The sequence below is a fragment of the Ambystoma mexicanum genome, chromosome 7q, assembly GCF_040938575.1.
Source record: "Ambystoma mexicanum isolate Mex_15411 chromosome 7q, UKY_AmexF1_1, whole genome shotgun sequence".
NCBI classification, from domain to species: Eukaryota; Metazoa; Chordata; class Amphibia; order Caudata; family Ambystomatidae; genus Ambystoma; species Ambystoma mexicanum.
The window spans coordinates 952,314,997-952,329,050 of NC_090941.1; the positions used below are offsets into that span (position 1 = coordinate 952,314,997).

Genomic DNA, 14,054 nt, shown 5'->3' on the forward strand with positions numbered 1-14,054 from the left:
AACAGCTGTACTCTCCCATCCGGCTCCCATTCTCCTTTCCCCTGAAAGACCTCACCACCACCTCCTCAATGCCAATCTCCCCACCGCAGCTTGCTGCACCACACCCCAAACATATGACTTCCTAATCCTAAAATCCACATCCCATGCATTCGGTCTTCTAAACATACAGTCTCTCAGTAACAATAAAATGTGCCACACACCAGAAGCACCCATTCTCCCACCCTGAAACGGATCACTATTTTAAACCTGAAATGTGTATCACAGCAGCACACACTGTCAGCCATTCACACCCACAGGAGGATATGAATCTATTCTTCCAGAGAAAAGGAAGGTGGCAAGACCATGTGACCATTGACTTTCTACCAGGCGTATCCCCTTTTCCTCCTTCTCATCCAAACTCTTTACTATCAGCCTTTTCGATTCATCCACCAAAGTGAACATCAAAGGAACCCTTTTGATTAAAATCCTAAATTCTCGTATTCTCATCCCTATTGGTATATACTATCAGAAACATGTTTACATCTGCACCATCGGAGAACCCCCTCATTGACCTATTATTTATTTATGACAATTACCAGAGGCAAATTCTTGCATAAATACCGTTATCTGTATAAAATGTGCTTTAATTGCTCTTGGTGTATTGTATCTGCATTTATCTTTATATTAAAATACATTTGGTATTTCACTGTAGCAAATATTGTCATAAAGTACATTTTAAGACTACAAACCCAGTCGTCTGGCATCCTACATATCTACTCCGTTTTCGATCTCTTTAATATTAAGTCACTATTCGGAACTTACTTTTTAAAGAGCATGTTTTTTGGAACTGGGGACACTGCGATTGCAAGTAGTACTTTACCTTTACAAACTTTTCAGAGGGCGCGAAACATCCCACGCAGAGAGACATGAGGATCCAGCCTCGTGCATGGCTGCTCTTGGAGGGGTTCTGAGTGAGCTGTTTGGAGATTTGGCAGTATATTTCATCCCTGCAGGGAAAAGCAGAGTACCCATAAGCAATCCATCAACAAAACTGACAATCAAACAATCTATCCAAAATGATATTGGTCTCCTGTCAACTTTATAAATCTATCTATCTGTTTGCAAAAAAATGAGACGCAAAACATCTACTTTGAATGCTATTTAATTAGAGAGTTAAGCAGCAACAGAGGATAAAGTTATAGTTCTGGTACCTGTGGAGCGTTTTTCACCAGGCTGCAATATAGTAGCATACGTTACACCCGCACCAACCTGCCATCACAGGGAGGGTGTTGCCTCCATACATAAAAGCATTTTCACTGTTAATTCAATACCACGTGCTCTCTCTCCGTGCTGCCTTATCCTCTATTGGCTAAAAAAAACAAGGCTATATTTAATTACACTCTCACGTTTTACAAAAATCTACCACTGGGTTCTACTATCCTCATGGTAATGGATGACTTACATATTTGTACTGGAAAGATCATTGGCAGCCACTAGCGTTGATTTTTTCATTGCCCTTTTTTGGTTCAATTGATGGGCTGGTTTCCTAATGAAGCATATCCTCCAATTATCATATAAGGTACACGTTGATTACACAGTAAATGCATCCATCCACTCAGCACTTTTCCTTGCTTCCTTGTAGGATGCATAGACATGATATTTCTGCTGGAGCCTTCACCGGGCAGTTTTCATCATGAAATAAGACATCCTATACAACAGCTGCAGTGTGTAGTTCTCAAGACCATGGATAGAATAGCTGTGTCCAGATATCAGGAATTTGTATATCTGTATCACATCCACAACAAGTTGGACTGTGGCCGCTAAATACAACTACATTTGACTGGAATAGCCTTGTAACCATCACTGACAGACTTCCAAGCTCTTCTAGTGTTGCCGACTCCCTGACTCTGCAGAATCCCTCAATACCGTTGATCATGCTACGGCAAAAGATTAACTCCAGGATGCCATTGTTGGGTCCTGGCACTGGGTTAGAGTGTTCCTTGTTTATAGACATCAGATCCTTTCCATTAGACCATTTCATGCTGTGCTACATCTTCTGCAATGCCAAGTAGCTCACGGTACATCTTTTTCTCTGTTCAATTTTCCCCTGCGAAATCTGGTTCGACTTTGTGTTTTACACGTAAACCAACAACACTGAGCCCCATGGGAGCCGGCAGTCGATGCCGGCCCCCTTTAAAGGCCAGTGTTTAAGGCCTTTTGCAACCACCCCTGTCCGGCCCCATCAGGCCTCTGGAGGACAGGAGCCAGCAGTCTTCTCCACCCAGAACGTTTCACTTGCTACTGCCAAAAGCAAGCATTCAATTTCCCTAAAAATAGCATATCCGTTGCCCGACTTGTGTGACATATCACCGCCACTCTTCTTGCCCGATGCCCAGCCACACTACACCGCCATCAATTCTACCATCAAGGCGTGTGTTACAGCATCCAAGAATGCACCAGGTCCTGGTAAACCCTGCTCCATCGAAAATCGGAAACCGGAAACTAGCATCCCGTATAGCCATATGCCTAGAGTACCCACATGCCACCACCCCTTTGTGTCCCTGGAGGAAGGCACGTCTTGGATCGAGAACCACGGCCCGTTCACAGTGCTATCTCAGCAACATCCCTACCTAACCCTAAACTGCAAGCGTGCGCACCAAAGCTACCCAAGTAGCCCCACACCCAATATGAAAGTATCTAACCCCCGATCCAGCCCAGTGGATCGAAAAGTATCACCTCCCTGCAGATTGAAAAGTAACACCACCAAGAATGGGATACCCTTTGCTGATATCCCACGTACTCAGAAGCACTTTGCCCAAGGTGCTACTGCACTCCCATGTGCCGCAAAGCTGAATGCCTCTTTACCCACTGATGTCACATGCACTCGGGAGTCCACTCCCCAAGGCTCCGCTGCTGTCCCAGATGCACGGAAACGTACTGAACTAGCACGTACAGCTACCCCTTCTGACCAGGAGTCCATTGCCTCTAAATGTATTGTCATCCCAGGTGCACTAAAGCCTACTGCCTCTAATTATGCTGCCGCCCCATAAATTCCAAAACATATGGAGCCTAAATGGGAAGCTGCCCCACGTACCATGATGCCTTCTGACACCTATTGAGCTGATGCCCCATGCACTGTGATGCCTATTGTCACTGACTGTGTTGATATTGTGATGCCTCCTGACACCTATTGGGTTGACACCCCATGCACTGCGATGCCTACTGTCCCAAACTGTATTGATATTGTGATACCTCCTGACACCTATAGCGCTGATGCCCCACGTACTCTAAAGCCTAACGATCCCAAATGCACTACCGCCCCACGTACTGTGGTGCCTCTTGACACCAAATGTGCTAATGCCCCATGTATTCTTAAGCCTATCGATTCCAACTGCACCTTGGAGATAGCCGCCACAATAATGTCCCATACCACCGGTACCCTAGAGACAATTGCCATAGTATCTACCACAAACTCCGCTACCCTGGAACCACCAACCCCTGTAATCTCAAAACTTGCATCCAGCAAGTCTACCCTCATTGGTAACACCAATATAGATGTAACCAGATACCTTAAGGGAGCAGTCATCAATGCGAGATCCCTCCTCGCCCACGCTCTTGATATATCCATCCTCATCAATTCCAATAACATTGACTTCTTAGCCATCACGGAAACGTGGCTGCATGCAGCCACTGGTCCATCTCTCTGCCTTGCCATCTCAGACAGCTATACCATACTCATGAAAGACAGACTGGTCTCTAAAGGAGGTGGAGTAGCTTTCATAGCCAAAAATCTCTTACCCATCAGAGAAATTACTAACCAAGCATTCCACTCAGGTGAGTTGCTTTCTATCAAAATCCCCCTTTCTGCCACAGCCACCCAGGCGATCCACCTAGTCTATAGACCCCCAGGCCCATTCCTATCCTTTGAGGAAGACATTGCCCAACTCCTTACAAGTGATACTAATCCGTCCTCCAGAATTATTCTCTTTGGAGATGTAAATTTGGGTTCAATGACCCCTCTGACAACCATCACTTGCCCTAGCTAACACTATCGATGCCCTAGGCTTCACCCACCGCATCTCGAGCCCCACACATGAGAAAGGATGATCACTAAATTGGCTGGCAGACATCAATTGCAACACCAAAATCTTAGCTAATGTTCCCTGCCCTTGGTCAAACCATAATGTTATCTCATTCACCATCCCTAAGGCAGTACAAACTGATCCACACTCCAACCAGCACCAGCTTCCCTTTTGATAAACACACGCAATATTACACCAGCTATCCTAATCCCACTGTTGCAACCTCCAGCAGCCTACTCAGACGCAAACACTGACCCTACTTCTATGGTTGAAATTTACACCCAAACTCCGTTAGTGACCATCAACAAGGTGGCAGCCATGAGCAATCGCAAACTCAAACCAGTAGCCCACCTGAATTCCTGGTACACCCCAAACCTTAAAGCTATACGCTCCACAAAAAGAGCAGCTGAGACCACCTGGAAAAACCTGCCCTCAGACTCAAACAACGAGCACTTCACTGCCCTATCCAAAAATTACAAACGGGCCCTTCTCCAAACTAAAAGCTTTACATGCAATGAGAGAATTGAAAAAGCTAATTCAGGCTCTACAGAGCTTTTTCCGATCCTACGTGAACTTGAAACAACAGTCCCCCTCCCGGACAATTGCCTTAAAGACCTCTCCTGGTGTTCGAAAATTCAAGAGCCCCTTCTTGACAAAATCTCCCTACTACAAAGTAAAATTACAGCAACAAAAAAAAAACAATGTCAGCGGAACCACCTCAAGACAATCGGCCCTCACCTACCAACTCCACGCCTTGGGTGAGTTTGCCCCGGTCACAGCCTAAGAAGTTACCAATATCATTAAAGACATGAAACCATCCAGATGCCAAGGGGACATCTGCCCAGCCTCGCTTGTAAAAGACTGCACTGTAGAGCTTGCCCCCTTCATCACTGTGCTAATCAATACCGCCTTCCCTACTGGCAATGTGCCAGTGAATCTAAAAGGCGCCCGGGTCCTCCCCTCCTCAAGAAGCCCACTCTAGACCCCAACATCCCAACCAACTTCCGCCCCATCACAACCGTACCCTTCCTCCTTAAAATATTAGCTAGAGCAGCCTACCTACAAATCCAAGAATATCTGGAAACCAACAACCTCCTTGGCTTTGTAAGAAGATTCAATTCAACACTACAGCTAAGTCAATGCCTAGTGTGGGATACTGAATGGAAACCCTTATTGATATATCTTTATGTCCAGTTCATGAGTTCTGGATGACTACCCCTATATAACACCCCTCTCTTAGAATCCCCCTGACCCCACTGAGCCAAGAAGTAGTTCTGTTTTGCAAGTTAAAAGGTTTGAGAATTTAAACAATATATATATATATCACACTTTATAATAAATCAATATCTGATAGTACACTTAGACATATGATGTTGATCAACAATGGTTAATCTGGCACTAGCACACTTCTTTATAATCAATGAGGAGTTAGTATAGGATGGATAAAGTAGCAAAAATACTTTTATGATTTCAAGGGAAAAGCAATGAGGAATAAAATGCAGTACAGAAATACTTGATATGATTTTAGCAAAAGATAATATAATCACTTTTTCTCTGGCAATTCACCCCCCTCCCCTATGCAATGTAAGAAATGGAAGGAAATGGAAGTAACACACACAGTTCTTAGGAATGCAATCAAATATAATTCAGTTCACCCCAGCAAGCTTAGACCACAGATAGAAGTTTGAAACACAGGCCCAAAATGCTTTTAAAAGGTGATGGCAATGAAGTGAGAAATATGCTGAAAATGGTTTTAATTCCCTTTAGGAGGTTCAGGGGGAGTGGTAGCTACTTGGGATGAGTTCAGGCTCACTTTAGCAATGATTCAGGGATGGTTCTTAAGATGCAAACAAATTTTAGCAGTTCAGGCAAAAACAGCTATCTTTTTACAAGTAAAGAAATCGGGCCAAATCGCAAATCGCGGCAAAATTCGCGAATGCGTGAATCGTGATTGCGGAGAAAGTATAAGGAGGAAGTCGGGTTCTAGGCTTGTTGGAGAGCTTAGATTCTAAGCTTTCAGAGGAAAGTTAAACCAGGTTCCTAGCCCAAAACGGTTCCTGAGATACGGACGATTAAATAAAGGTAGTTTTTCGGATTTAAAGTAAACTCAAAATGACAGGTGACAGCTTGCAGCTTCAGAATTGACAAGTGACAACTTCTAGGAGGCAGTTCTGGTTATATTAAAATAGTTTGGATTAGATTATTTTAACTAAGAGATTGGTTCTGCACAGTTCTGCTAGGTACTCACAAAATATTTTTGAAATAGGCGTCGCCACGGATCTGGTCAGGTTTTGGACTGGACTCCGGTTCTGGTCTCGGCACTTCATAGTGATCTGGGTCAGCTCTCTGGTTCTGCTAACAGAGGTCTGGGTCACTCTGGATCTCTGGCCTCTGGTTCTGGATACTGCTCTGCTTTCTCTGGGTACAGCACTGCTTCTGGATCTTTCTGGCGCAGGGTTTCAGGCCAGAATCAACAGCTCAGCCCGGCTGTGAATAGTCTGCAAATGATTTTGGGCCTGCTGACAAATACTTTTGCTTGCAGTGGGCCTTCTTGGTTCAAAGTTCTGTAGTCTCTGTTTAGCTTGGAAGTCTAAGTGTAGGATCTCTGGATGTGAAGTCGTCGGTCAGCATGCTCCGCAGCAAATGAAATTGAATAACTCTACCTGTCCCAGCAGTCTCTTTTTATGTGTTTTGAAAATGGGTGTGTGCCTGGGCCTAGCTAAGCCTGCCCCTCTCTACTTGTCATTGGCCCAATTCTCCCCTCTCCCATGATTGGGGGAAGGAAATGTGAGTCAGTGATGCTGTAGGTTTTATGGGTCAGAGGATCCTCCCCTGGTCAGTTTGCCCACAAATCTATATTTGATTCAAATACATATTGCACAGATACACAGTTGTTTAATATTACATGTACCCATCACATATTACATGAGGTATACGCTGTTCAAACTCTGCTCTTCCTGGGGGCTTGCATTCAGAAATGGCAACATTTTGCACTTTTTAACTGGTTTTGCAATATCGGACATTTACCCAAATTTACACACATGTGCGCAAGGAGTATGGACATTAATTGATGAAGTGTCAGATTTTTAACATGCAGACATTTGGAGTGAAACCCTATTTTCCGCTAGCAACCCCCCAGATCATACCACCGGGTCTTAAAACCTCTTAAAATGTGGGCAGAAAAATCACAAGATTTATGGTATCATTTAGCAAATTTTGACAAGTCCGCACCATGAGTTATACATCTTTCTTAAAATCATATTCTGGCCAACAGGGGTGTGTCTTCCCAGGTCACATGGTGGAGAAACCAGTCTATCCACTTTCTTTAAGCTCAGCCTGTCCTCAGAGGGGGCTGCCCCTCCCCGTTTCTGCCAAGAGGAAGCCACTTTTACGACGCCCCCAATATAACTTCTGCCTGAGTCAAGGAAGGGCTTTGTTCAAAAGGAAGCCATTTACGATCCCCCCCAATAAACCATCTGCCTGGGCCCAGGACAGGCCTTTGTTCAACTCCCTGTAGCTGCTCCACCCCTAATCTAATCAAAGAGGTGACAACTCCTTTTGGCAAGGGGAAGAGTGGCTGAGCAGGTTTTAACTCCTGTGGGGGTAGATGTCAGGCAGTATTCGGTTTCATTAAGCCAGGTTTCAAGTAAAATGTCACTTTTTGTCTCCCAGTTTAAGTCTATTACGATTTTTACATACACATTAAATAATTACTTCCTTCAAGTCATTTCAGAGTATAGTTTTACATTGTATCCACCTCTTAGCAAGTCTTTCCTTGGTCTGGTTTTGTTTCATTTGTTCAGTTTTACACAAAAGTCTGGTGGTTTTAAAACGCCGGCTTTCTGATAGTGGTGAGCACTGGTAATGCAACCATTTTGGGGATTTAAGAAAATGAATTCCCCACAGTTCTAGGTTGCTTCTGGCAATCAGCATTGCCATTCCCAATGGTTTCAGGCTACTGTGTGGGTAGCCCAATGGTGGTTTTAGGCAGTGCCCTCCTGTGCTCACAACCTAGGCAAAAATTGGTGGCAGCCTATTCTTCATGCATTTCCCTGTGCATTTTCTGAGAAGTTCTGGCCATCATGATGTTTTCCATGCCAGTACTGCACAGTTTTCCTATTCTGGCGCACATGTGGGCTTTTTGGCCATCTTGGATTTTCTAAGCCCACAGCACCAAATGTTGCAGCATGATAGCTCAAACGTGGGTCAGGACACCCAACAGCTTGTGCCAATCAGGTTTCCGCCCTGGTGACGGGACGGAATCCGCTCTCCTGGACTTAAAAATCCAAATGGATGAAATCAAAGACAATGGTGACCTGGACCTCTCAATGGCCTTTGATGTGGTGACCCACAAAATCCTCTGCCAACACCTATCCTCAGCAGCCTACTTCTCTACCAAGTGGGGGGTATTTTGGAATATCAACCATCAATGTCCTGCGCTAGATAAGCAGAGGTGGCAGCTGAACAGTGGAGTGACGAAGTGATAAACCCCCTACTCCGGTAAGTATGAAGTAAGTATATAGGGCTCAGGAGGAACCCTGCTCCACTTTAGATCAAGCGCCATACAATAAAGAAAGTACAAGAAATTGTCAGGTTTTCATGAAGTATATTTTCACAGACAGTTGCCCTATAGAGATATATGGAAGCTTCCAGACGCCGACGCTTGTGAAGGAGACCACCTCTTGTGAGGCGGGATTGATCCCATGAAATTTACCATTTGAATAAGTGAACTTTATCTCTCACCAATGAGCCCTGATTGAAAAAGGCGAGTGATTCGCCGAAACACGTGTCTCTATAGGGCAACTGTCTGTGAAAATATACTTCATGAAAACCTGACAATTTCTTGTACTTTCTTTATTGTATGGCGCTTGATCTAAAGTGGAGCAGGGTTCCTCCTGAGCCCTATATACTTACTTCATACTTCTCTACCAAAGCAATAGCTTTGATAGAGTCCTTCTTATCTAACCTTATCTAACCGAACAATGAGAGTGTTATCCACCACCACAGTTGCCCCCCCTGACCCTAGTCAAGTGTGGCGTGCCCCAGGGCATCCTGTGTCTCACCAACACTATACGATATCTTCGATAAGCCTCTCTTTAACCTCCTTGATGACTTGGGTATCACCTACACCAATTATGCGGATGATACCCAATTCCTCCTGCCTATCTCCGGTAACTATGACGACGACTATCGCGCTGACCGAAATGTACCAAACCTTTCAGGCTTGGATGGCACAACACAGGCTATGTTTAAATGATGAGAAAACTGAGATGCTTCTTATAGGCACACAAACTCAGTTAAACAAACTCAAGGATTCCTACAAATCCTTTATCATTGACGGGACAATCATCATTGTCTCAAAAGAGGTAAAAACCCTGGGGGTGTACTTGGACCAGGCATTATCCCTGACTAAACAGGTAAATGCTATTGCATCTGCAGCTGCATATACATCTAAACTTATCAACGCCTGCAGACCTTTCCTGACCTCCGATAGCTGCATCAAGATTGCTAGAGCCATCATACTATAAAGGATAGACTACTGCAACGCACATTTTGCAAGCTCCAACATTCGCAATATTAAGAAAATACAGGTCATTCAGAGTAATGCCCTACGAGCCGCTCTAAATACCCCTAAAAAGACCACATCTCCACAGCTAGATGGAATGTCCACTGGCTTCCGGTCCAAATGCATCATGTTCAGAACTCTCTCTCTGACACACAAATGCCTTCAAACACTGCCCCGATCTACTTGTCTAGAACATTCTCCAAATCCCAATCCATTAGACGCACGCAACCTGGCCACTCGCATTTACTCACCATTCCCAGATACAAATGGCAGAAAGCCGGGGGCAGCAGCTTCCCAGTGGTCGCTGCGAAACACGCTTCTGCTTTCTCTAAGAACAGAAGCCTCCATCTGTTCCTCCCGCAAAGGCCTAAAAACCTGGCTCTTCTCTCAAGACCTACTAATTTAGCAGAGTTAGCAGAACTGCTTATGCATGCAGTACGTACTACCTTTATTCGACTAGAAATTCCATTTGTCTATGTATGTGTGTATCACCTTTGTTTGCAATCACACTATGTATCACTCCCTCTATGTAAACCAGAACCCAGATGTGCCGGGGTCAGTGCACTATACGAATCACAAAATAAATAAATAACATTCAAATTCATCTCTGGCATTAGCATTCATGCCACACTTGTGCATGTGCATTTGTGCCATCTCTGCAAAGTTCTCTGCTGCAAGTCATTGCTTCATTCAGTTCCTGGACTTCAAGTCCGCACTGATCCCTTGTTCAGTGGTAAGCAACAGTTGTCCTCCTAAATGATCAATTTCTCTGACATCACAATTCGGTCACCCGTGAAAACCTGCCTTTTAACATAAGCCAATTTGTTCAATGTTTTAATTGTGCTTATATCTCGTTCCGTCATCCGAAACCCTTACATTTTCAAAACTTCAACATACTTTGACCTGCTATCCCAAATTACTTTTAAGATGTTGCAAACTGTTGATCTCTGCATCCAAGTTGCTTATCAGGATGAATCACATTTAAAGTACTTGAAACTACTGCTGCATCTTCATTGGGACTCGTTTCCATAGAGCTTGTTTTCTTTTGGTTTGGATTTAACCTGCTCCCTTACTAGGGCCATGAGATTTGCTCTTCTTTAATCTTTCAATTTGTCCCTGTAATTTGCAATACCAGCTGTGTGAATGTAGGGCTTTTCCTGGGTTGGTCGCTAATTTAAAATATCTTAGCAATGGCTCATGTGCCTGTCCTTTTCAAGCTCTATATGGTTCCACTAGCCTACATCAACAAGGCAAGGTCCATGACCTAGGCTTTCACATGTCTTCGGTTGACACGTAGATTAATTTGAAACAGCTCCTGTGGTCCAATCTTGGATTGCGAACTGCCTGCCCAAGTCACAAGATACAAATTAACTGGCTGTGCTCAAAAGGCCATAAAAGATAGAAATGTGGCCGGACAACAGCACCTTAACCAACGGTTGTTTCCGAGGCAGCATGCACACGCATACTGGCATGCCGGTAATGGCTGCACCGGCATGCCGGTAAGGCCCTCCAAACCCCTGATAGCGGCATCATCAATCCTGCAGACATGGGCACCGGCATCCAGATGCTGTAAGGAACAGTACCGTTGATACCGGTATCGTACATACCGATACCGGAAGTGCCGGAACCAGAAGCAACATCATTGCGCCGGAACGGGAAATGCACAGACGGCCATCTTTAAAAACACAATCAATTGCAATTCACTGCATACAGCACCTGGATTAGTGAACTGTGGACTGTGTCTGCAAGGAGATGGCCAAGGCAATCCGAAAAGAGACAATGCGGCTGCAGAAGTTACGTTTTAGTGATGAGGAACTCAACATGCTTGCCGACACACTAGTCGAGCATGCAGAATTCGCGTTCTGCGCAGACCTGCCCCGTGCAGCACAAATACGAAAAAAAATATCTGGGAGGAGGTGGCGCAGAAGGTCTCTGCGGTGGGGACAACCCCACGCACCGTAACAGACTGCAGAAAACTCTGGGACGATCTGCGGCTGCGTGTCCGCAACATCCTCTCAGCAAACCCCAGCCAGGCCCAGGCAACAGGTGGCGGAGCATCATCCCCTATAAAGATGGTACATTGGGAGGAAACCTGCAGCTCCGTCATAGACATGGAGGCCATCGAGGGTGTTGGCCATTCCGAGATGGGAGTCCCATCATTGGCCGATGACAGTGAGTGACCCTTTGCGTAGTACAAAAGTTACCACACACACCCAATACCCCAAGTACAATGGTGGAGTCCAAATGGCAAGTAGATGAGAGCAAATACATGGCCCATCACCACCTAACTAAAGTCAGCCCCTACAAAACTGCAAAATCCCTGCTATGACAACAGATAGCAAACCCCACAGACACACCACATGAGTACCCAATAGCAGACACATGCACCATCTGTATGCACACACACACATACATCACTGTACAGATGCAGGCCTGACCACTGTGCCATCCCATAACATGGTGCACACATCACCACTACCGATTGCACACCTGACACACCCATCATGACCATGCACGAAGTGTAAACACAAATGCAGCAACGCACATTGTGCAAGCACGTCTGACCCACATCTAGACACCACATGGCACACAGCCCCTGAGGCATGGCCACAGCACGCAAGCCACGATACACCTGTCGGCCACCCAACAGACACCAACAGACACCATGACCATCATGGCTGCACACCTGACACAAATCTCCCCACCAAAGAAATATCAGCCCCACAGGAAACACCTCAGGAGGACGAGGAGGGATCACCTGCGGCCAGTGATGTGGAGGGGCCACAGTCGATGGCCACCAGTGACCTCGGAGAGGCAGCACAATCTGCGCAATGTAGCGCGGAGGAGGTGAAGGAGGTGGAAGAAGAAGACACTGCAGTCTATAGCTTGCCTGAGGACACCCAACCATGCTGGACAACCCACAGTTCTCACCCGGGCCTGGCTCCGGTGGACACACCTCTGCGGATAACATGCCCGTAGTAGCACGCAGCCCCATAACCATGCACACACCACCACCTCCCGTGCAACCACCAGCTGCGCAATCCATCCGGGACTTGGAGGGGCGGTTGACTCGCATGGAGGAGCGCCAGCAGGCCATGCATGATATGGTCAAGCAATACGTAGCGGAAGGGGAAGCCACATGCCTGGCCATGCAAGAGAACACCAGGACAATAAGCCGTGCTGTATACCGTGTGGCCCGGTGTGTGCGTGAGGGCATGGCAGCAATGACACATGCTGTCACCCAGTTGGTTGCCACCATGGCCCAACATCGTGATGCAGAGGCCGACCCACAACCTCCACCATTGACCAGCTGAACACCGGCGAGTTCTACCCAGACAAGCCCAGTGCGGAGGTCACTGCGCAGTCTGCACCGCCCAGACAGACAACCCCCTCCACCTAAAAGGGGACGTCAGTAGCCTGACACACATTGACATGTCAGGAGGGGGTCGAGTTGAACTTGAAGTGGGTGCAGGGGGGGGCATGGGTGTGTGGGGGTGGTGGGGGCTTGGGTGTGTGGGAGTGTTAGGGGGTGGGGGGCATGGGTGTGTGGAGGTGTTGTGGGTGTTGGGGCTGGGGCGTGGGTGTGTGGGGGTGTTGAGGGGAGGTAGCATGGGTGTGTGGGGATGTTGGGGGTCGTTTGTTGCATATTGAGGGGCAGAGGTCCACTGTACATAGTTTTGATACATTTAATACACCTGGTGTGCATAAGAAAAACACATGACTGATCATTGCTTTTTGAGTGTCTATCAATTTATTTCTTAACAGTGCCCAGTGCTCAGTGTCTCCCATTTCAAGTGCCTTGTGTTACCCAGTCCATCAAAAGTATTGTGCAATCAAAGTTTGGCGTACTACACATGCTTCATTCACATTGTGCCGTGGTCAATATGCATCTTCTCCACCATCACCTTCCTCATCTTCTGGTGGAATCCAGTCTGTGTCAGGGGGCAGGGGTACGTTGCGCCGGATGCACATGTTGTGCAGCATGGCACATGCCAACACTATCTTGCCCACCTTCTCAAGCCTGTATATGAGTGCGCCACCCGACCTGCTAAGGCAGCGAAACGGGCCTTCAACAGGCCAAAAGTCTGCTCAATCGTGACACGAGTGCGTGCATGTGCACAGTTGTAGTCCTCTTCGTACCTGTTGACTGGTTGCCTGATGGGGGTCAGGAGCCACGGCTTCAGGGGATACCCGGCATCACCTGCACGGGAGCAATGGAACGTGTATTTGTGAACATTGTTGTCATTCCTTGTGTGCAATGCCTGTACAGTGTTCATGGTCACATGCCACAGATTCATAATGACTGCACCTGACATTTCCGTATAGTAAGACCCAGGTAAGTGTACTTAGGGATGGTCCATGCTTGGGGGGTATGTGCGTCGTTCACGTCTTAGGGACCTTTCCATCAGTTACAGCACTCAAACAAA

At 46.3% G+C, this 14,054-nt stretch overlaps 1 protein-coding gene across 6 annotated transcripts in view; it reads right to left on the reverse strand.

Annotated features, from left to right (window-relative positions):
- MYO7A (myosin VIIA) overlaps positions 1–14,054 on the reverse strand; it is a 1,239,317-nt gene that overhangs the window by 248,125 nt on the left and 977,138 nt on the right. For all 6 annotated transcript variants that reach the window (XM_069640000.1, XM_069639997.1, XM_069640001.1 and 3 more), the window contains one exon: positions 860–986. In XM_069640000.1, the coding sequence (XP_069496101.1) occupies positions 860–986 (127 nt within the window). The remainder of the gene's footprint in view (positions 1–859; positions 987–14,054) is intronic.